Source organism: Dreissena polymorpha, chromosome 1, assembly GCF_020536995.1.
Source record: "Dreissena polymorpha isolate Duluth1 chromosome 1, UMN_Dpol_1.0, whole genome shotgun sequence".
Classification (NCBI taxonomy): Eukaryota; Metazoa; Mollusca; class Bivalvia; order Myida; family Dreissenidae; genus Dreissena; species Dreissena polymorpha.
The window spans coordinates 46865484-46891128 of record NC_068355.1 but is presented as its reverse complement, the minus strand read 5'-3'; the positions used below and the strand labels follow the sequence as shown (position 1 = coordinate 46891128).

General features: G+C 34.1%; 2 protein-coding genes across 4 annotated transcripts in view; one reads left to right on the top strand and one right to left on the bottom strand.

Annotated features, from left to right (window-relative positions):
- The window catches only part of LOC127878875 (origin recognition complex subunit 5-like), a 94211-nt gene extending 70075 nt beyond the window's left edge, over nt 1-24136 (bottom strand). The window contains exons 1-2 of one of the 2 annotated variants that reach the window (XM_052425426.1): nt 23990-24114; nt 9871-9928 (exon numbers count right to left, since the gene is read on the bottom strand). The gene's annotated coding sequence lies outside the window, so the exon portion shown is untranslated. Of the gene's footprint in view, nt 1-9870; nt 9929-23989 lie in introns of both variants that reach the window. The other variant, XM_052425405.1, reaches the window with a different exon arrangement.
- Nucleotides 32-25385, top strand: LOC127878951 (LHFPL tetraspan subfamily member 3 protein-like). Of its 2 annotated transcripts, none has more exons than XM_052425521.1 (3): nt 32-582; nt 21470-21709; nt 24023-25385. In XM_052425521.1, exons 1-3 carry the CDS (start codon nt 171-173, stop codon nt 24181-24183), a joined length of 813 nt encoding a protein of 270 aa, XP_052281481.1. In that variant the 5' UTR covers nt 32-170; the 3' UTR covers nt 24184-25385. The 2 variants fall into 2 exon arrangements, with proteins under 2 accessions (XP_052281481.1, XP_052281485.1); XM_052425525.1 differs by lacking the exon at nt 32-582 and adding an exon at nt 18344-18950.
- The last annotated feature ends 260 nt before the right edge of the window (nt 25386-25645 follow it).

Genomic DNA, 25645 nt, shown 5'->3' with positions numbered 1-25645 from the left:
GTGTGGCATAAGCTAGTACATTTGGGTATACAGTTTTACCCACTCAGTGACTTTACAATTGTGTACAGCACACTGAAGGAGCAGTAAGATCTAGGCGACAGCCAGCAAGGAGAGGGAAGGCACAATTTTGTTGCAAGTATTAAGTCATTTGTTAAACGCATAGAGGAACCATGGCTCTGCAAAGGTATGACAGGGAGACCCTGTTTTTCTACGCCTACCACTTCAACAAGAACCATCGTGCTATTGCCGTCACATGGGCCGTACTGTCCATCGTGTTTTGTGTGCTAACCTGCCTCGCTTTTGCAAACCCCCAGTGGGTTGGCGACACCAAGGAAAGCATCGGCTACGGGCACTTTGGTCTGTTCTCTATCTGCCTCCCTGATGCAGCAACCGGCGAATATAAGTGTGAAGGACACTTTTCTACCTTCAGCACGATCAACAATGATTATTTTCGCGCCTCAACAGTATTCGTGGGATTATCCGCCATTTTCATGCTGGTCGTTTGCGCTTCCTTGATCACGTTCTTCTGCTTCAAGAAAGGCTACGTGTTCATCATATGTGGGTCCTTGGAGCTTGTCACATGTAAGTTGTCTGTTGTTTTTTCTTGTTTTACAAGGTTTACTTGTTTTTGTGCCATTTTCTGCTGCTAATTGTACATGACACTGACTGCATGTGTCTGTAGGCATTTCATGCTCTGGTTAAAGTTTGAATGCAGTAAGTAGTATCACTTTCATATATTCAGAAATCCAACTGAAATGTCACCAATGCCTTAGTGATTAAAATCAAGATAACTTCCAAAGGCCTAAAACTATCAACCTGCAAGCAGAATTATGTCAATGCTTGTGGATAGGTTAACCCTTTGCATGCTGGGAAATTTGTCGTCTGCTAAAATGTCATCTGCTGAATTTCTAAAATTAGCATTTTCTTCGATTTTTTTTCAAAGAATACTTTCAGAATAGCAAACAGTTTGGATCCTGATAAGACGCCACGTTTTGTGGCGTCTCATCTGGATCCAAACTGTTTGCAAAGGCCTTCAAAATTCTGTTCCAGCACTGGAAGAGTTAACTACCACATTCAGCTCATACTTCACACATGTCTTCAGGGTCATAAGGTCACTTGGCAATCTAATGAGGCCTGGACATTACGATTTGTGTTGCATAGTTTTCACTTCATCGCAAAAAAATTGGTCTAATTTGTATTTATGTCATACACAAATGTGCATGACTTAACCTCTATGATGCAAACAAAATGTGGACAAATATTATATTTCTATAAGTTTACAGAGTACTATTCTTGTCTTCTGCATGAAAAGAGTGGATTGCAAATTTACGGTAATCAAGGCAAAATCCTTGTAAAAGAATAATACTCCAATTAGACTATTGTCAAGCAATAAAAGTCCCCTACCGGTGAAACTCAACCATTTTCAGCAATATTTATAGTCTATTTGTTGCCATAGCAACCAAAATTCTTGATGTTGGAACAAAATGAAATGACGTGCGTAATCTCCATATTGCCATCCATCCATGTTTCAAGTTTCATGACAAAATATAAAGAACTTTTAAAGTAATCGGAGGATCCACCATTTTCAGCAATATTTCTAGTCTTGTTGCCATAGCAACCAATATTCTTGATGTAGGAACAAAATGAAATGACGTGCATAATCTCCATATTGCCATCTGTCCATGTTTAAAGTTTCATGAACAACAAGGGCTGTTTGTAAAACATGCATTGCCCCATATGGGCTGTCAGTTGTAGTGGCAGCCATTGTGTGAATACGTTTTTTGTCACTGTGACCTTGACCTTTGACCTAGTGACCTGAAAATCAATAGGGGTCATCGGCCAGTCATGATCAATGTACCTATGAAGTTTCATGATCCTAGGCATGTGCTTTCTTGAGTTATCATCCGGAAACCATTTTACTGTGTCAAGTCACCGTGACCTTGACCTTTGACCTAGTGACCTGAAAATCAATAGGGGTCATCTGCAAGTCATGATTAATGTACCTATGAAGTTTCATGATCCTAGGCCTAAGCGTTCTTGAGATATCATCCGGAAACCATCTGGTGGATGGACATACGGACATACATACGGACGGACCGACATGAGCAAAACAATATACCCCCTCTTCTTCGAAGAGGGGCATAAATATGAAGAACTTTTAAAGTTATCGCAGGATCCTGAAAAGTGTGACAGACTGACTGACTGACTGACTACTGACAGACACACAGAGCGCAAACCATAAGTCCCCTCGAGATTCACCGGTAGGGGACTTAAAAGAAAGTTGGTTAATGATACAAATTAGTTGGTCTAATGCTGTCTGAAGCCATATTAATACAATTGGTGACCATTTAAGAAGTTCCTTGACAGAAATAAAAGTGACAGTGTCACAAATTTTACGAAAATAGAACGAAACGGGAATTTCCAATATTCTCAATTAAATTTTCTGCCAGAAGAATTCAGTTGGCTTAAGTATGATTGTTAAATATAGTAGAGTTGCTTGCTGTTTCTTACTTGTCTCTTAGTCAAGAGTCACATATTTTAGTGGATAAACAATAATTTTTAGTATATAAGTTAATGTCTCAAAACTATGACAAATGTCGCAAAGTTATCATGAACAATGAGGCATTTGTCCCAGCTCTGTTGATACCTTGGCAGAACACTGGTTGCCTAAATTACCAGTACTCAGCCCTGCAATTTACAATGTCAGTTCTCAGGCTAATGAGAGGTTTGAAGATGCTTAGATTCTATTGAAGTCCAACCATGTTCAATAAATTATTGTTGTTATCCCCCGCCATAGGCGGAGAGATATTGTTTTAGCGTTGTCCGTGCGTCCTTCCGTCTGTCTTTCCGTCAGTCAGGTGCAATATTTTGGAAGTGCTTTGGCGGATTTCATTGAAACTTGGTATGAGTATATATATGGATAATAGGATGATGCACGCCAAATGGCATTGTACACCATTTGTTAATAACAGAGTAATGGCCCTTTGTATCTTGAAAAAATGTTTTTTGTGTGTCCAGAGCCATATCTTGGAATTGCTTTGGCGGATTTCATTGAAACTTGGTATGAGTGTACTGAAGCATATTGGCGGGGGATATCAATTCAACGAATTTGCTTGTTTTATATGGTTTGTTTATTTACATTTATTATAACTTATTCTGTGAATAATTACACATTTTTGTCATTAATAATTCTTAATAACAGTATTTATTGCATTGGTGATCATTTAGATGGAACTTTTAATAATTGAAAATTGGCTTATGTTTATCAGATATGTATTCTAAAGTTATCATGCTTGCAAGCAGAAAAAATTCTAACAGGCATTTGTCAATGATAATAAATGTTCTCAAGTTGTAAATATTATATTTACTAAGATTCAAGCCAAACCACTGCATATGGAAATTCAGTGAATATTGCATTTTATTTACCAAAAGTTTTTGAGACCTTCGATTTGGATTTTAGATACATTTCCTAGCCTATCAATCAGTTGACTATTTCCCTTGCTCGATAATAAAATTAAATCATGGTTTGCCATTTTTCTAAAGTACAAATAAAGTGGACATGCATTAATCACATAACTTTTACAGATTTGGTCGGTATTTTTCTTGAAACTTTTGTGTTGTTAAAACCACATTTTGCTTTACTGGGTCATACTGTTTCGTGACTGGCTTTTGCAATTGGGTTTGTGAAAATTGTCTTAACAATTTACTTAATTATTGTCAGTTAATTGGCAGCGGAGAAATAAGAAAAAATCTATTTTATTTTTATTCAAAAACTGCATTTTTAAATTGGCTGAGTAGTAAAACAAATGATACAAAAACTATGGCCCATTTGCTTGTTATTCACTGCTGTTTGTAACTCTTCTACCTCTTTCATAAAATAATTTTAGCTTAAAGCAAGGGCATGATGATCCAACATTATATAAAATCACAGTATTATGCAAATTTTGCCTTCAACATAAAACTTTTTAGTATCTTTCCTAAAAAAAAGTTCAATGCTTCTACTTCTACTTAACTGATCCTTCAACCTATACTATACTATGCAAAAGACGTTGAATCTCAGACATTTCCGATAAAAATTTAGGTCGGGTATTACTCCCCAAACTGTTGGTCCTCGAAACAATATGTAAAACTTAATTTGGCTAAAAAATGAAAACGACAATCGGAATATTAATTCAACAAGGGCTGTTTGTAAAACATGCATGCCCCCAATATGGGCTGTCAGTTGTAGTGGCAGCCATTGTGTGAATACGTTTTTTGTCACTGTGACCTTGACCTTTGACCTAGTGACCTGAAAATCAATAGGGGTCATCTGCCAGTCATGATCAATGTACCTATGAAGTTTCATGATCCTAGGCGTAAGCGTTCTTGAGTTATCATCCGGAAACCATCTGGTGGACGGACGGACCGACCGACCTACCGACATGTGCAAAACAATAAACCCCCTCTTCTTCGAAGGGGGGCATAAAAATACCTACTGGTTAATGTTTATTTAACTTCAATAGGTTAATTAATGACAGAATAAAACAGATTTTAACCAACCAGTCGAACTTGCTTTCTTTGCAGGTGACATAACAAACTCCAAGTGATATTCTTAGAACCAGTAAAATATGCATCCTGTTTCATATCGTAGGCGAAACAACAAGTTTTTAGTTGAATTTTACTGGTTTGAATAGTTGTGATGATAGTAATTTTAAAGCTGCGAACCATCAAACCGTTGCCTGTTCCGTGTAAAGATTGAATGTGAAAGTAAGCACAACAGGAGGCTGTTTCAATGATTGCAAAAATCACAAAGCTTGGTGAGATCCGGCAATTTTAAAACTTATCAAACATCATGTTCTGTAAGATTTTTTTTGTTTTTCACATGGGTTGCTGCTACCACTACAACTCAATACCACTACCACTAACACTACTGCTACCATTACTACTGCTACTACTAGTGGTTAGATATTTCAAGGTTATATCAAACCTTTGAGTCTTTACCTTTCATTAATGTTGTGATCATCCTGTTCAAATTCAAAAATGGGTCTTATGTCATATGCACCAGCAAAAAGCTCAAGACCAGGCTGGTCTGGAGCTTGCCTGGCAACTTTTAATTTCACGCAAGATTTCATGAGTCGTGTTCTCAGAAAACTGGGCATAATGAATGTGCGTAAAGTGTCATCCCAGATTAGTCTGTGCAGTCCGCACAGGCTAATCAGGGACGACAATTTCCACTTTTATGACATTTTTCGTTAAAATGAAGTCTCTTCTTAGCAAAAATCCAACTTAGGCATTCAGTGTCGTCCCTGATTAGCCTGTGCGGATTGCAGTTTTCTCAGAAAGTGACTCTAATGATCTAATTAGCGGACAGAGTACCAGTTTGTGAACATGCTTAGGCTGGTCTGTAGCTATGCTGGCAGCATAGGGTATAAGACCCATTTTGGCATTACGCAGCTCAAATAGTCTCAGCGAGGCACAAGTGTTTCATATGTAATAAATATCTTCCATTATCTTCAATTGACAATATAACACATGTAATCTTTCAATGTGGATGAATGGTAATACCAGAACACTTAAAAATTAAAACAGCAATGACCTTTTCAGTATTCATATTTAAATCCTTCTGACCAGCTATTTAAAATTAATATTAAAATATTATTATACAGTATGCTTAGTACTCATACTAGTACGGGACACTCTTTGTCTGAATGTTGAAACACTCTAAAAAGCAAACAAATTTGAGTTGCATGAAATTATAAGTATATTATGTTAGTCTGGTATTCCAACCACAAATGTCTGCATGTTTAACCTTCTCTGAACAAGGCAAAGACATTCTGAAAAGATTTTTGTAAACTCCCACACAACATTCTGAAAAGATTTTTGTAAACTCCCACACAATTATGTTCTTTCAAAATGGCATGTCGCCTTCATCTGATCTCTTGATAGTCTTTAAAAAAATGCTGAAATTATTAAAGGCTTTTATAATTATATTTAATAATCTTTGAACACATTTTCTAAAAAATGATTCCAAATAAAGATCAAATGTATTTTTCAATGAATTATAATATTATTTATAAATAGTATGTATAACTATTATTATTATTAGTAGTAGTAGTGTTGTTGGTGGTGGTGGTGGTGGTGGTGGTGGTAGTACATGTATTATTATTTTTATTGTTATGATCATCATTATCATTAAAGTTATTATAATTATAATTATTTAAACATGGTTATAACTAGCAATTTCAACTTGTGCTTACATCAATTCGCCATAAGTATGGCTCTTGTTTGTGATCATTGACTGTATTTCTTCATGCATGCATGAATTATGAGTTGAGATTTTGAGTGGGAAACAGTTTTTATGTAATTTCTCGTTTAATCATGCATTAATAATTGTATATACAGAGGTGTCTGGCACACTTTATTGCTAAAAAAATGTAATAACATCTCATTTAAACTGCATTTTAAACATGTTTTTATAAAACTTCACACTCACAGTCTGATGTCAAAGCTTTCTAACAACAAAGAACATCAAGCTTTTAGTATGATTATTACTTGTATTATCATAATTATTAGTATGAGCATTATTGCTATTGTTGTTGTTAAAAACATATTTTATTAACTCATATTATTATTATATCATTATTATTATTATCCCCCACCATAGGCAGAGGGATATTATTTTGGCGTTGTCCTTCCGTCCGTCTTTCCGTCCGTCCGGAGCCATATCTTGGAAGTACTTTGGCGGATTTTATTGAAACTTGGTATGATTATATACATGTATATGGATAAAAGGATGATGCACAATTAATGGCATTGTACACCATCTGTTAATAACCGTAGTTATGGCACTTTGTATCTTGAAAAAAATGTTTTTTTGTGTGTCCGGAGCCATATCTTGGAAGTGCTTTGGCAGATTTCATTGAAACTTGGTATGAGTATATATATGGATAAGAGGAATATGATGCACGCCAAATGGCATTGTACACCATCTGTTAATAACAGAGTTATGGCCCTTTGTATCTTGAAAAAATGCTTTTGAGTGTCAAGTATAACACTTTTGTGTCCAGAAGCATATTGACGGGGATATCAAATCAACGAATTTGCTTGTTATTATATGGTCATGTCCCAAGATGGAAACATAACAATGGAACCATATAAAGGTGTGCTATTCCAATTGGACAATGATACACGGATAAAGTTTGGTAATTAAGTCTGATATCAAAACAACTCTTTGAAACCATTCCAATACTTAAGTTTAAACCCCTGTTCATTGTGCATTACTCTTATATTGCCCTTTATTAGTAAACTTAAAATATTTAATAATAAAATCCAACATTGATTTTGAACAAAAATGTGAAGCATTAATTTGTATATGGATAATAATCAATCAATTGACCTCTGGTGTGAATGTAAACATCATACTGCTAATCATGTTCATATTAAGTTTCATGATTATTTCTTAAGCAGCTTTCAAGAAATTGCATTTCTTTGCCTACCAATAATTTGTTTTAGCAAATGACATGATATTTTTGCCTACCAGTAATTTGTTTTAGCAAATGACATGATATTTAAGATATGCATAAATAAAGTGTCATAACATCAGGTTTTATATATTTATTAAGGAGCCTAGAAATTTCAAACAAGAGGGCCTGAAAGGCCCAAAGTTGCTCACCTGAGATAAAAAGAAATGACCTGTTCTTTGCAGCCCAAGATATCAATGGAACAAATGTTCTAACCAAGTATCATGAAGACTGAACAACAAATGGCCCCTTGGCGGCCATGTTTTTTTAACAGACCTGAACCATGTTTTAACTCTTCCAAGATATGTCCAAATTTCATGAAGATTGGGGAAAAAATTGTCTTCTAGACTGTTCACATGTTGTCACTATATACATATAAAGAAAACTGCCCCACTCCCTGGCGGCAATGTTTTTTCACTGATCATGACCATTTTCAAACTTGTCCGAGACATCCACATAACTAATGTTTTGACAAAATTCTATGATGATTAGGCAAAACATGTGACTTCTAGAGTGTTCACAAGCTTTTTTACTATATAAATATAAGGAAAAAGACCCCCCGCCCCTGGCCGCCATGTTTTTTTTACCGATCCAAACCATTATCGAACTCAACTGTCCTATTCAGGTGTGGTAGTGCAGTCTGCTTCGCTTACGCAAATGAACCGGTCACAGGACGGTTACAAGTTATGGAACTTTGTGAGCACTTATGTAATGCGGAAATATTTATATTTATTTATATTTAGACAAACTCTTATTTCCGGTCAGGATGACACCACTGACTGGTTGTTATTCAATTAACTAAAGGCGTTCAGTCAGGGACGCCTAAATACACTCAAAGAATTTATTTATAAGTGAAAACCAAGGCAGCTTTAACATAAATAACTAATTTTTTTCCAATAACTCGGAAAATGAAGAACAATGACAGAAAATTAAGTATCGTTACAAAAATGAACAATATACAGCAAATACTTTAATGAATGTAAAAAGAAGTTCAAAATCTGTCAAAAAAATTGATATAAATATAAGTTACTGTTAGTCTAGAAAGTGCTTCAAAAATCTAGTTTACAAAATAGGTCTAATTTAATCTAAAAAACAATATTTATGGAGATTAGGAAACTTCAGTGAATCAAATGTAAAAATAAGAAAAATTTACTCATGTTATTGAAATAGAAAAGAGTCTTTCTAATTTAGAAAATGCCAAATAGAAATAATCTAAATAATAAGAATAATTTAGAAAATAATGCCAAAATGTCTTGATGCTGGTGTTAAAAATAATTTAAGAGTTCAATTATTTCAAAATTCCAACCTTTTTTAAGAGCTGTTAACTTTTCAAGAAAGCATCAAGAGGTGTTTAAATCAGCCAAAGCAGCTTATTTTATACAGTTCAGAAGAGATCAATGGCAGAGTAGTCAATTTTCGCTCAGAACAGTGCATTTATCAATGATCAATATCTTCCCAAATTCCAGAGCAGAACTAAAAATAGATTACTGAACCAGGTTAAACAAGGGAGATAAATACTGCATAAATACTGCAAAATCATGTACATGTTGTCTTTCTTTCAGTTATCTCTTAGTTGAAAGGCTTATCATAAGTTGTTAATGACTAAAACAGTTATGTTAAATATGAAAATTCTGTGCTACGAAAAATTACATAATACAGTTAATGTCACATAATATTGACATAATAAAACCAAACTTCACTACACAGGAAACAAATGTTCTGACCGAATTTCATGAAGATTGAGCAAACTAAAAAGTTAACAAGATTTTACTATAGCCATATATAGCCATATAAGGAAAATGCCCCGCCCCTTGGCAGCCATGTTTTTCAAGCAAAGGTAACCATTTCTGATCTCATCCAAGATATCATACGGACAAATCTTCTAAGCAAGTTTCATGAAGATCGGAAAATAAATGTGGCCTCTAGAGTGTTTACAAGGTTTTACTAAAGCCATATAAGGAAAAATTCCCCGCCCCTGGCGGCCATGTTTTTCAACCAACCGACATCATTTTCGAACTCGTCCAAGATATCATTGGGATGAATCTTCTGACCAAGTTTCATGAGGATCGGACAATAAATGTGGCCTCTAGTGTGTTAACAAGATTTTGCTATAGCCATATAAAGAAAAATGCCTCGCCCCTTGGCAGCCATGTTTTTCAAGCAAACATAACCATTTTTGAACTCATCCAAGATATCATTGAAACCAATCGTCTGACCAAATTTCATGAAGATTGGACAATAAATGTGGCCTCTAGAGAGTGAACAAGGGAAATGTTGACGTCGCACAACCCACGACGGACAACGGACGACGAACAAAAGGCGATCTAAAACGGCATGTTAAAGTTAAAGAGCGGGAACAAAATTTCATAACCTTGAAATGTGACCTTGATCTTTCACCGAGTGCACAGGAGTTGTATGCGACACATCATCTGATGATACATTACAACAATCTGAAGTTACATTTAGATCATCATAAAATAAAGTGTAGTTCAACTGAAATGAAACGAGAAACCGTCGGAGACGGGTGATGCTCCCCAAAGGTTTTTTTGCCACAATATTGCACTATATATTCAGATAAAAGGAAACCTCTTGTGGGGCATAACTTTGGACAAAATAATACGATGGATGGTTTAGCAACTTAAAAATTTCAAATGGCCATAACTCTCTAAATAAATCATCTAACCATAACCGGCTGATAATATGCACATCTCCTGTTGGTAGTGAAGCTTCCCATAAAGTTTCATTAAATTCCTGTGATAAGTTGCTGAGAAATAGCTAGGACAAGAATTGCACTATATGTACAATGGAAAATTGCAAAGGGCCATAACTCTGTGAAAAATCATCCGACCATAACCGGCTGATAATATGCACATGGTAGTGAAGCTTCCCATAAAGTTTCATTGAATTCTGGTCATAAGTTGCTGAGAAATAGCCCAGACAAGAATTGCACTATATGTACAGTTAATGGAAAATTTCAAAGGGCCATAACTCTGTGAAAAATCATCCGACCAGAACCCGCTGATAATATGCTCATCTCCTCTTGGTAGTGAAGCTTCCCATAAAGTTTCATTGAATTCCGGTCATTAGTTGCTGAGAAATAGCCTAGACAAAAATTGTGCACGGACGATCGGAAGGACAGACGGACGGAAGGACGGACAAAGCGGTGACTATATGCTCCCCCCAAATTTTTTTTGGGGGGAGCATAAAAAGCCATTCCAGATATGGGTCAATGGTGCGTGTAAATAAGGCTACCCTGAGGGCTATTTTTGTATAATTTTGGTGGGAACAAAACCGTCACCTTTCCATGACCTGTCTATGTCAGTTGTAATAATTGATAGACTGAAAGATTAAATTGTGATACCAGCAGTGTTTAAAAGAGGTGGGATAAATGTCTCACAGCTCATGAAATCTTTGGGACATTTTCCATACTTGAAAAATATTTTTTTTCAACTGAACACATGTTACTCTTGTGTGTAAAAAACAAATAAGAAACACCAAAAAACCTTATTATTTTTATAGCAATCATACTCATGCAAACTAAACTCTTCTTGCTAATTTTTTTTAATAAACTGTCACTTTTTAATTTTCTGTCCAGTGTTTTCCTTAATCGTCACCAATGCTATTAATATGGCTCCAGACAGCATGTGACCATCTCATATTTTGTAATGATTATACAACCAATGATGTTTTTAAATTATGTTCATCAATTAGGAGATATCCTTGATAACTTTATATTCTCCATTTGCACTTCGAAGGCAACGCCATCTTAGAAAAAAAACAAAAAAATTCAATAATGAGAAATATCTAAAAAGCAAATTGTATTGATTGGCTAAGACAGAAGTGCTATATTTTTAGTTTATTTGACTTATTGTATAATATAATTACTTATTGCTTGTAAATTATTCAAATCTCTAGCTGTATAAAATCAATCATAAAAACAATTTACTTGTAGACATTTTGAAGTAAAGTTTAATTCGTGTACAGCAGCCCGTCAAGGGAAGTGGTCAGAGTAGCTACTGTAGGCCGGTCAGGCTGCTTCAATAGTAACCATTTGCATGCTGGGAAATTTGTCGTCTGCTAAAATGTTGTCTGCTGATTTTCTAAAATTAGCATTTTCTTTGATTTTTTTTCCAATGAATACTGTCAGAATAGCAAACAGTTTGGATCCTGATGAGACGCCACGTTCTGTGGCATCTCATCTGGATCCAAACGGTTTGCAAAGGCCTTCAATATTCGGTACCAGCACTGAAAGAGTTGAGGTGATCTCTGTTTAGATTGTTGGTAAGCTGAAAGTATCATTCTCATGCAAGAAACACTCCATAAAAACATGTTAAACCTTCTTTATACACAAACATCATTTTCATTTCAAAAACAACAAGCTAAGCACAACTTATCACATTAAAATGAGCCTAACGTTTAATAACATGGATATTGTGTTAATTATTCATTATTACAAAAGAATATGTTAATCAGATTGCATGTATGATTGACTTGCACGCTATAAGTTAAATTAGCTCGGTACTTCTTCAACGTTGTCAAGGTCACCTAATTAATGGTAATATATTTTGTGATAATTATTATTTCAAACATGTTTCATGCCACATATTTTTTTTATTGCCCCTTCATTATCCCAGTAAAACAAACAGTTCACACCCTGTTTTCCACTACTGGCCACATTTATCATATCTAAGGCAGCTGCGGCAAACAGATCATTTGGCCAAAACACATAGACAAGCAATTGACGCTATGATGTAAGAGATGAGAGACAGCAATGCAGATTGATTTGTTATTTTTGTTTGCATCTTAAAATAACTGCACAGTGGCTGCTTAGCACAGGTGAAAAAGGACTATTGGTGTGAAATAAATTACCCGCTGCCTTCTTTCTGCAGATCACCATTTTACTCTGTACTTTGGTGTAATAAAGACTGATTTTTGTTGACAGGGTGGGGGGGGGGGGGTGGGGGTAGACTTACCGCTTATGCCAAGTGACAACTAAATAAGGTCGGACTGTCAAATGTTTTAAAACATGAAATTGATTAAATAACAAGTCCTATATTTGTGACCACAAATATGTTTTGTGCATACTACAAAATAATGGGTTAAGTTTGTGAAATCAACTTAAAGCGGGATTGCATGATTTTAATACGTGTTAAATTGTAATATATTGATAAAAATATGTTACAATAACACAAAATAGGCAAGAAAAATTATACATTGAAGACAAATTTCATAAAATGTAGCAAAGACAAATAAGCGCCCAGAGCCGATTGTGACGAAGATATTTCGTACATATTTTCCAACAATAACTGAAGCATTTGTCTTTTTATTAGGATCAGAGTTAGTGTTCCTGTGTCGTATGAATAGATATCATTGCAGGAAATTAAAATGATCCGTAAAACTAAATTCAGATTCACATCGTACATGCATGATATACATGCTGGCAAATTCGACTGCACAGACATTTTTGATTTCAGAATTAAATATCTGGCTTATTTCGCATGTTTTGACACATGTTCTTCTTAACTTTTATTTTAATCTATATTGAAATATATGTCTAATAAGTTTTTTACACATTTTATATAAATTTATAAATATTTGACAAAATCGTGCAGTCCCGCTTTAAAAGAGAATTGAAATTCCAGTTTCTGCTGCTAATCCTAAATATATTTCTACAAATATAAAGAATTTTAAACACCATTCAATGCATGAAACTTTTAAACTAGAAAGTGTGTTTGTTGTGTAAATTACCCTTTGTAATATTCGTTTAATAATAAAGAATCTAAATTAATAATGGAATCTGTTAAACAAACTAAATAGGCAAATTTATTTTTAGCTCATCTATTTTTTTTTTTTAATTATGAGCTATTGTCATCACCTTGGCGTCTGCGTCCGGTTAAGTTTTGCGTTTAGGTCCACTTTTCTCAGAAAGTATTAATGCTATTGCAATCAAACTTGGTACACTTACTTACTATCATGAGGGGACTGGGCAGGCAAAGTGAGATAACTCTGGCGTGCATTTTGACAGAAATGGGACTGGGCAGGCAAAGTTAGATAACTCTGGCGTGCATTTTGACAGAATTATGTGCCCTTTTTATACTTAGAAAATTGAAAATTTTGGTAAAGTTTTGTGTTTAGGTCCATTTTATTCCTTACGTATCAAAGCTATTGCGCTCATACTTGCAACACTTACTAACTATCATAAGGGGATTGTGCAGGCAAAGTAATGTAACTCTGACTGGCAAGTTGACAGAATTATGTGCCCTTTTTATACTTAGAATATTGAAAATTTGGTTAAGTTTTGTGTTTAGGTCCACTTTATTCCTACAGTATCAAAGCTATTGCTTTCATACTTGCAACACTTATTAACTATCACACGGGGACTGTGCAGGCAAAGTTATGTAACTCTGACTGGCATTTGGACGGAATTATGGGCCCTTTATACTTAGAAAATTGAAAATTTGGTTAAGTTTTGTGTTTTGGTCCACTTGACCCCTAAAGTATCATAGATATTGCTTTCATACTTGGAACACTCGCAAACTATCATAAGGGTACAGTAAAAGGACAAGTTGCATAACTCTGGTTGTCATTTTTACGGAATTATGGCCCTTTTTTGACTTAGTTACTTTGAATATATGGTTAAATTTTGTGTTTCTATCCACTTAACTTCTAAAGTATCAAGGCTATTGCTTTCAAACTTCAAATACTTTCATGTTATCATGAGGTTACTGTACCTGGCAAGTTGAATTTTACCTTGACCTTTGAATGACCTTGACTCTCAAGGTCAAATTATTAAATATTGCTAAAATTGCCATAACTTCTTAACCATCCCCCGTGCCCTTCCAACCCCCCCCCCCCCCCCCCCCCGAATCCCCCCCCTTATGTGTTTTTTTTTTAAGATCATCTCACAAATGACCACCACACCCTCACACTTTACCCCCCGACGACCCCACCCCCCCCCCCACCCCCCACCTGAATTTTTTTTTTTCATTTTTTTTCCCGCATTTTTGGAAGATAATGTAATAAATGTCCACACCCCCACACTATACACCCCTCTTCACTCCACCCCTCCCTCCTTTGTGATTGAAAATGAGAGTCCCTTCACCTTTAAAAAGAAAATAGATGAGCGGTCTGCACTCGCAAGGCGGTGCTCTTGTTTTTAAATTATATTCAATCCCTCAGACAAACATCATTTTCTTGCTTGTTTTGCCACCAACGTTCCCATATTTATTCGTATAAGCTGTATGGGAACACATTTGGCACTTAATACACCCCCTCTCAAATTGTGCCATTTAATGTTTTATAAGCATTTTAATGTTAAATTAAAGGGACTTTTTCACAGATTTTGGTATGTTTCAAAAAGCGTCTTAAATGCCTGTGATTTCAAGATTTACACATGAGAACTAAATAGCTTAGGTATAAAAATTAAAATTGAATTTCAGAAAAAACAAACTATTTTGTCTCCAACCGGTGTCCTTTTCAGCTTAGTCTATCAACTTAACATATCTTCCATCTGAATTTCATCATTTGGAATGCATTTTATATTTCATGTAAGTGGTCTACATGTTGTCACAAAATTTTAGGAAAAATACTGAAAAACCTAAAAAAAATTAATTATTGTTAATTTGCCACCTCATACACAGTATTCTTTTCTTCTGTGAATATATGGCAAGAAGTGTGAAAATTGTAGACAATCTGTGAATAATTTCCTTAAATGAGTCCTACTCACAGCTGTTCACAGATAAGAGATTTGCAGATTTGTGAATTTATTTCACTGATTCAAATGTGTACTAACACCACAGAGATAGAAATTAATCTCTCTCAAGGAAAACTGGGCTTAATGCATGTTCCAAAATTAACGTCCTCAATTAGCCTGTGCAGTCTGCAAAGGCTAATCAGGGATGATGCTTTCCCCCTAAACTACATTTTTGTTTAGAAGAGAGGTTCTTCAAACAAACAAATTCCACTATAAGACTGTGTAGGGTCAAACGAGGCTCTTTTACAAGAACAGAGATGTAATCTTCTGTAAAAATAAATATGAGTTTATTATCCGAAAACTGCTCACAACTTGCAAGGTGCAAAAATCTGCAGCAATTTATAAGAACAAATGTATATGGAACAGTGGTAAAACAAGGGCTGTTTGTAAAACATGCATGCCCCCACATATGGGCTGTCAGTTGTAGTGGCAGCCATTGTGTGAATACGTTTTTTGGCACTGTGACCTTTGACCTAGTGACCTGAAAATCAATAGGGGTCATCTGCGAGTCATGATCAATGTACTTATGAAGTTTCATGATCCTAGGCGTAAGCATTCTTGAGTTATCATCTGGAAACCATTTTACTATTTCGGGTTTTTCTTAGGCCTAATTATCTGGTGGACGGACATACAGACGGACCGACATGTGCAAAACAATATACCCCCTCTTCTTAGAAGGGAGGCATAAAAAGTAGTCTTTTAACATTACAGGTCCCAGGTTTTAACTTTGGTTGGAGTAAAAAAATTCTTTATGTTTTTGATATATTTTGTTCACATCATTCAAGATGAAAACGTTTGTTTGTGTTCAACAAAAATGACACATGACAAATAAAAATCTGGAAGCAAACCCCTTAAAGATACCATTTATATATCAAACAAGAGATGTGTTTGTCAGAAACACAATGCCCCCTAAGGAGCCACTTTGATTTTTGTTTTGATCTTTTACCTTGAAGGATGACCTTGACCTTTCACCACTCAAAATGTGCAGCTCCATGAGATACACATGCATGCCAAATATCAAGTTGCTATGTTCAATATTTCAAAAGTTATTGCAAAACTTTACTATAAGGTAAAGGTACAGAATGACAGAGTGACATAATGACGGAATGACAGACAGACAGACAGGCCAAAAGCAATATTCACCCGATCATTCGATCCGGGGGCATAAAAATATTTTATACTATTTGCAACATACCTTACATACTGTCAAAGGGAAGTAACTCATTTATGCATATTTATGACCAAAAGCATGAACATTTGTGCTTTTTAAAACCTTATCATTTTATTTTCATTTCCGAAGTGTAAAATAAGATGTAGATTATCTTTATATCCACCATTGACTTTAATTTACAGGTTATTATATGGCAGATTGTTACTTTAATATTTATCAAAACCATTAATATTCTAACAAAGATTTCTCTTAGAATTCAGATACAAATAAATACCTTAAATATTAGCTTTAAGGATTGCAAAGTTTAAAGCTGCAGCTTAAATATAGATATCTGATAACTAATTTCATAAACAATTTTAATTTATTACTTAGTGTTTTTAAGACTGGCGACTTTGCCTTCCACCTAAATGAATTAAAATGACTTTAATTAAAAGTACAACACATGAATATGCCTGTCCAGACAAAGATTTTTAAATAAAGATTCAGGCCCATGACTGGAATAGTTCTCAATGAACATACTTCACTAAATGTAATTCACTTAATCTTTTTGAAGGACCTTATATGTTTGGTATTGTGCACATAATTTTTTTTGTAACAACCCTAAATAATATTGATTTAAATAAACTTTTCCAACCTTTTGACAAGTTAGTTATATTTGAGAATGAATAAGACCATGCCTTCACTTATTTTCCAAATAATTTTACATTTCAATGTTAAAATATCTTTAACAGTTTTTTATGAAACAGTTCTTACACATAATTAGAACTTATTTATAAATTGTAACAATTGAGTCTATAAAATGCTAGAACATAATGTTCACTTTTTTTAATGAAGCAAAATATTTAGAAAGTAAGGGAAAGTACCATCATACAATCACTTCAGAAGAAAACATATTATGATAAGGTTATTTCCCCTAATGAAATAACTTCAAAACAAAAATTGTCCTCCTACTCACACACGAGGTCCTCCTACTCATACATGAGGTATCTATAAATACTGTCTTTGGAGCAGTGAGAAAAAGAGAAAATAAGTAATCCACACTCCACCAATATATAACTTCTTAAAGGGACCTTTTCACAGATTTTTGGAATGTATTTAAGTTTGTAAAATGCTTTAAATTTGATAAATGTTAAGATTGGAACTAAATAGCTCCAGTAAAAAAACAAGAATTAAAAAATTACAACGAAAAGTAAAAAAAAAAGTAAAAAAGTAACCCATAACTGGGTTCGAACCACTGACCATTAGCGAGTCTAGCACTCAAACCACTGGGTGTATTTTATACATTATATAAGCAATCTACATATTAAAATGTCACAAAAAATAAGGATAACAACAGAACTATGCAAATTATTCACTCGTTTCACATTTGTAACGTTTTATAATTTTCAACTAGGTTTTTAAATTGTCAAAAAGTCAATTCATAATGGATACTTTAGAGCATGGTAAATGTTCAGTGTTACTGTATCCTCGCAAATATCATAACTATAACACAAATTTGCAAATCTGAAACATTTTTTCCATTTTTTCAAGTTCACGAAACCTGAACAGGTCCCTTTAAATTTTTTAAAAATTATTAACTTTAACGTTAATTACTGGTTCATAAGGTGTTATATTTCTAATTTGTTCCTAATAATTTAAAGAACGGTATACCAGTCGCTTTTCAAAATCAACAAATGCTCTTCTTTATACCATATACATAATACAAAAATGCCCAATATAATTTCATGCACTGTTCAAAATTACCTGTATACACATAAAACGCCCACTCACACACTATGCATACAATTTCCCGCACTTTTCTGCTCCAGTGAATGAATATAGGAAAATCCAAATCTAAATATACCAATTAAAGCCAGTCACACTGTCTAATTATAGCTAAGTCTACCTGTGCCATGCCTGAGTGACTGTCACAACCAGAAACTTGTTTGACCAGTTTGGAGGCAGATAGGCTGACTATTTATAGCTTTCTCTTCAAGCGTAGCAGATCTCCATACATGTCTGACTGTTGAAGTTTTGTTTGGCCTCACCCTGTGTTGTGTTATTTAAAAAGGGACTTGGAGCCCCTCTTGGTGAACTTTCATTGGATTAAGTGCCCTTTAAAGGGTTTTGAGTGCCAACATGGAGCCGCAGTACAATCCTGACACAGTGAGAATCTACCATTTTCGTTACATTCGTGAGTACAGAGCTGTGTGTGTGCTATGGGCAATACTCACCATAATCTGGGCTGTATTCAATGTGGTGGTGTTCATACAGCCCCAGTGGATAGGGGACACTCCAGAGAGCCCTGGATACGGTCACCATGGTGTCTACAAGTGGTGCTATCCTAACAACCTCGCCATGCGCTACGACTGCAGTGGATCGTTCACAGACTTCAATTCCTTGCTGAATGACTCGTACAAAGCAACCTCATTTTTCGTGGGTGTTGCAGCGCTGCTGATGTTGATATCGGTAGCTGCCTTGCTACTGTTCTTTTGTTTTAAGAAAAAGGCTGTCTTCATCTTGGTTGGCATTTTTGAACTGGTTACTGGTAAGATGGCAATTGTGAACCTTTTCCATTTAAATGTAAATAAAACAGAAATACTTAAACTATACTATTGTACTTTAAATTATGTATTATCAATAGGCAAAACAAAATTAGAATTGCCAAAATAATGACAAAAAATACAATCACATACTTTGGTATTAAGAAGTCATTTTTGCTACAACCATTTCTTTATTCTTTACAAAATTAACATGCCTTGCATTAATTCAGGAAACATTTGAACAATATAAAGGCATGATAAACTACCAGTAAAATAAAATTAAAATACACATCAAAGGTAGAGTATTGTATTAAATATAAGTGCTTGCTAATTGAAACCAATACCTCAATAAACAGAATAATATTCTGTCTCAAATACAACACATTGCATTTTCTTGTTGTTGAATTTTAAGAGGCGATAAACATTAAAACCCCAGTATAGCCTGCAAGAAAACGCAAATGCAGACAATATTATAATGTATTAAGGCCTTGTATGAACTAATCCATACTTTGTTTGATCTCTCTTATTATGTTTATACAATAATTCACAGTATTAAATCTTTATAATGTAAATGAGATTATCCCATCCCTGATATGCTTAATATGTTCAAAGGTATTTTACTTTATACACCCTGTTTTGCCCTATCCACCATTATGACTAAACTGAAGTTTTCATACAGTTTTGTTGGTACACATCAATACTTTTATCTGGTATGCTTGTTAATAAGTTCAATATTGATTTTTTCATGATAACATTTAAATCAAGGCCTATTCGCCCCTTGAAATACCTGACACAATTCCTCCTTACAAAACATAATTAGATCAAGACAATCAAGTCATCATACAGACCACACATTTTGTCAGTGAATATTTTCTGCTACAGTTTAAATCGTTCAACTATTTTAATTGCAAATGTCAATTGAGTAGTGCTGATTTGCTTATTCACTCCACCAACTATCTCACATATAGAAATTTGTAGAGTTGATACCATACTTGACAGTTAAGAAAAAATGAGCAATAAACTGAAAGATTTAATTGTGCTATTAATGATATCTAAAGGTTATTTACATAAATAACAACTGAGGAAACTCAACAACAAAATTTACAAACACTTAAAGTTGTTTTTATTGGAGTTGCTAAGAAACAAAATGTTGTCCCATTGATAATTATTCAATTAAATATAAGAAGGCACCCACAAATTTAATTCAATTACACTTTGGTATTAAGCACAAAAATGCTACTCATTTTCCATTAAAAAAAAAACAGGTTTCTTAGTCAAATATATACCAAATTTCTTTTTTTTTGCATTTCTTAATTTTTGAGCATTTTTTCTCGTAAGAAAAAAACAAATAAGTGTCCCTGTCCTAAAAAATACCAAGTATTTTATGTATTATGAGCATTTTTTTCACTGTCGCAAAAAATGAAAATAAGGACATCTCAAATAAAAAAATAATTTTTATTATAATATTTCTTTTCATATAAATCCCTTTTCCTCCAGGAAATAAATTTCTAAAAGCTATCTTACAAAATACCATTTATATGAAAGAGGCATATAACTGTAGAATGCTGCCATATTTACACACAATTAATTTCTGATTTTCAGCATTTCCTTCAAGAAAAAATAAAGTATAGCTCCTGTTGAATACTTCTAAATATTATTTACGCATATTTCTTTCTTTTCAGCAATTTCCACAAGGAATGTTGAAGCCTTGATCCATCAAAGTCATACCAATTTCCAAAACTTTGATTATTAATAGCATTTGTAGCTGTTTTTCATCAATTGCCCATTCAAAAAAAACAACAAGACATCTCTTTTTAATTATGCTGAATTCCATAAAAAATTCTGTTAAAAGCTTATTTCCACATGTTCATCCATTTTTCCCAGTATAATGTTTTTGTTAATTGCCATTTATTGTTCATAACAATTGTTTCTTTTCAATGTTTTCAGATATTTTCCTCCATGAAAGAAACAGACTAGTTTGATTATGTTACAGAAATTCTTCTGAATCCCAGAAATACACATTCCTTTCATTGTTTTTTTAAGCCATTGTCCTTTAAGATTGGAACAATAAAAGTTCATTGGAATTCTTCTGAATCCCTAAAATACACATAATTTTTGCTTTTTTTTCAGGCATTTTCCTTAAAAACAGCAACAGCATAGTTCTGTGGAATGCTTCCTTATCCCCTCATAACCATTTTATTTGCTGTTTTGTTCAGCCGTTCTCACAGAAACTGTACAGATACTCAATTACATTTTCCTCTTCTTGAGCTGTGTGATATACCAAAGTTTTACTTAATTTGGCAGCCATTTTCCTCTTCTTGGGCTGTGTGATATACCCAAGTTTTACTTAATTTTGCATCCATTTTCCTCTTCTTGCGCTGTGTGATATACCCAAGTTTTCCTTTATTTTGCAGCCATTTGCCTCTTCCTGGGCTGTGTGATATACAAAAGTTTTACTTTATTTTGCAGCCATTTTCCTCTTTCTTGGCTGTGTGTTATACCAAAGTTTTACTTTATTTTGCAGCCATTTTCCTCTTCTTGGGCTGTGTGATATACCCAAGTGGTTGGGAGAACGACGAGCTGGAGAAGATCTGTGGCCCAGACTCGGGCAAGTACCGCATGGGAGACTGCAACATACGATGGGCGTACATCCTCGCCATTATTGGCATTTTCGATGCTGCTATCCTCGCTGTGCTCGCATTCTTCCTCGCTTCAAAGCGTGCGAAGATTGAAATGTACACCAACTCTGGGGCTGTTACCAAATGTAGGTCTAATTTTCATATTCCTTTGAGATGTTAAAGTTGTCCCATGTTTCAATATTTGATTTTATTTTAACCACCCTATAGCTTATTTTACAGGAATAAATTTCCTTCAACAAGTTAACATCACAGCCACGTGATCTTTATGTGAATGTTTTTATTCCACCAATATTAAAAGATGCCAGACTGCATATAACAATTTGCCTGTAAGTTTGTTTAACTGTCCGTCCACAAGCCTGTCCATCTGTCCGCCCATACCAGGTTAAAAGACAATGACACATATAATTTCACATCAATAATGCTTCCTTTAAAGCTTTTATACTTGCATGGATGATGTCTTTAAACACCTTCAATACACCTACATCAACTGACATTTTACCTTGAAATTTAACTACATACATTAATTCAGAAGTTTTACCCAAAAGATTATGATGTATTTTGTCTTATATCAAGACCAATGCTTTGATACTTGCATGCAAAATGTCTTTGAACACTATATATACACACACACACCAACCACATTTTGGACTTAATATTTCATAAGTTGGGACTGAGACTTATTCAAAAGATCCCAATTCTCAGTTAACGTAAAATGACAGGTTTCCATCAATACTGCTTGCTACAAAGTTTGATACTTGTATACTATAATTACTCTAAGTTTTCGGACACTTAAAAATAATAATTTATGTTTCCAAATATTTAGATACAAAAAATATTTTTTAAATGCGGGTGTCTGAAAATTTAGACTTTCTAAAAATATTGCATTGTCGTTCAAATGTCGATCAGATACAGGTTTGCAATATGCATAACGTCCATTGTATTTACGACTTATATCACGTGTTTGTAATACCACGTCGTAAAGTTTCAGCAATTTTTTCCTTCTTTATTAATTGAAGGTTTCCACAAAAAAATTATTTTTTAATGCAATATTTAGTTTGTTTCCTTATGCAGCTATATGGCTTGAACCCAAGTTAAAATAATAATGACAACTTGACAGCACTAAGTTTCCAATTTTAGAGTATTTTGGAGCAAAAAATCAAATACAAAGTCACATTTCCCAATGTGAAGTCTTCACAACACGAATTCTCCCAACTTGAGTTTTTTTTCACGCAAATTTTTTGCAATTGCGCTGGTACTGGTACATGTACTTTTCCCAATTGGGAATTGAGTTTTAATTTCTAATATATATTTGCACTTCAATAACAATAAGTTCACATTAAATTATTTTCGTACTGAAAGTTACTGTCATGTTTTGTTTTACCAACGCGTTCACAGATGAGCATTTGATATCCATACTCTAGTTTGAAGCTGCAAATAATGCAATAAAATGATAATCTGCAGCCTATGAATCATTTGCTTGGTCGTCTGTCGTTGTCTCTAACCTTGAATTGTTTTCATAACAATAGGGGTGCATTACGTTTTGGAGCGTTTATTATTTGTCACAGTTATATTTCTGGGGTGAAGCCTTTGTTTATAACCGGTATACATGGTTATTTACCAAATTATGCAAATGCAATGGTCCATGTCACTAAGGCATTCATCTGACAGGTTTTATGACCTAAACCGGTCATAAAAATGCAAGTTTGAAGCAGCACCAGAAAAGTGAAACCAGGGAACAAATCTGGTAAAATAGCACTGTAAAATGTATTGTCCGAAAATTTAGAGAAATAAATTATTTACGAAAACCTATACATCCGAAAACTTAGTCACAAACAATAATTATTTTGGCCCGAAATTGAGGTGTCCGAAAATTTAGTGTGTCCGAAAACTTAAGAGTAATTATGATGATGTCATTTATGAACAATCTCAAAACACCCAGAACACCTGATCTCATTTTTTCCTTCAAATTGACCTTCTTTTGGAGTAAGACTAACTCAAATGGTCCAATGAATGAATACAGACAAGGCTTATCCCCATAAGGGGTATATGCATTTATTGAAGGCAGCATCTTGTTTTAACAGTAACAAAAGGGATATCAGAGTGCACTTAGTGAATCAACTAGTATAAGAGCTGTCAAAATGTGTCTTTTATGAGTGATTAAAGAAAAGTTATATTCAATTTAATAAACATAAACAATAATACATGTTAACCATATTTAAATGTTTCTTCATATGACTAACAAAAACATTTAAATAATGTTTACCAAGGCATTATATATTCAAAATCATCCAATATATGTGATTTTTACCAAATATCTTCATGTCCATTTCATGAAAAATGAACTTTCAACATTTTAAGGAAAAAAATCATTGAAATATCTATCCCTTAAGGATTAAGAAAACTACCTTTACAATTTCTTGAGGTCTGTTTTTTTTCAGCCGAGCTGAACGGATTCAACAGTGATGCGATGTCCAAGAGGTCAATGCCGATACAGCCAGCCGTGGTTGCCGTGCCCGTGGTGCACCCTGACGGGCGAGACTACTCTGAATACTCGCAGGTCCAGAGACGCCCGGGCTCCCAGTCCAACTTCAACCTGTAAACACAAGCGACTTAAAGCCAGTCTTGAACACACCTTATAAACCTGAACTCTACTGAAAACCAAAATACAGAAATTATCAATAAATATTTTCTTAAAATGAGTTATTTAACTCTTTCCCCTCAGATATGCTTTTTTACGTGTTTATACTACGTTAACAATCAAACTGGCTAAAAGAACTGTCTTATTAGACTGAAGTTTTTAAGGCTTAATTTCCTACCCTTACACTCATGAGCATCAAACAGCACAAAACCTGAACTGACCGAGAGTTACTTGCAGGTTCCATTTTCACTTTGCTTCTGAATGGAAGAGGTTAAAAGGTTTTAAGTCATGTATTGAATGATGGATACTAGAACTATATTGACAACGGTCCAACCCTTTCAGTTTTCCTGCTTGACAAATGAACGAAATTAATGTTTTGTAATTAATATTAACTGTTATAGGGTTCTCAATTTAAATAAATTCCTTTTTTTATAGTTAAGCTTTCAAAAACATTGCTGCTAAGGATATTAAAGTTGAGCACAGAAATACTCAAGATTGTTCATCGTCTCTGTAAATAACATTTGTATACGCTGTATTATTTTGACATGAATATTAGTATATTGTAGGTATCAAAGTTATACTATTTTGAATTTCTTACACTTGTTTCTCAGTATGTGTCATCGGCTACTAAAGTGAGCTGACCATGTTAATCATCTTATTTAATATAAGCTATTTGTCTAACACAACTTAAACTAAACTAAATCCCTGTTATTAATATTAAATCAAATATGAATTTCCTTGTATAAATATACTTGAAATAAGTAATCATTCATACAAAACACTTCATACATTTAAAAAAAAAAAATTCTGATTTTTTTTATAATTCATATTTGCATTTAAGAATACTGTTTTTAAACAGAAAGATTAAGCTGCTATCATATTGTGCTAGGTTTGTGCTTATGACAACTATATTATATATATTTACATTCCCATTTGAATGAGTGTTATTATATGAGATCTGTATAAAAAAATGGCCTAAAAATATGAACACACTAATGTTTATTACTTTAAATTTTTGCTCTAAATTGAGTTTGTTCTAGTTTTGATAAGTTGTGTCAATTTATAACCCATTTCATATTTGTGTACATATCAAGAATTCAAATTTGTTTGTACAATTTAAGCATTTATTTTTACAAGAATAATAAAAGACATGGCCCTTGAAATGTTTTCTTGTTTTTCTGTGACCCATCATGATGTAGAATTTAATAAATTGGCCCTATTGCCTCCAAGAACTATTAGTTGCAACATGAGGATCCAAAAGCTATGTCCATCTCTAGCACACAGGTGTTGGGCGCGTGGCCTAGTCACTACCCCCAACCCTCCCTACTACCCCCCACCCCCTCTACTACCCCACCCCCTCTACTACCCCCACCCCCTCTACTACCCCCACAGTGAAAAATATAAATAAAAGACCAACAATAAT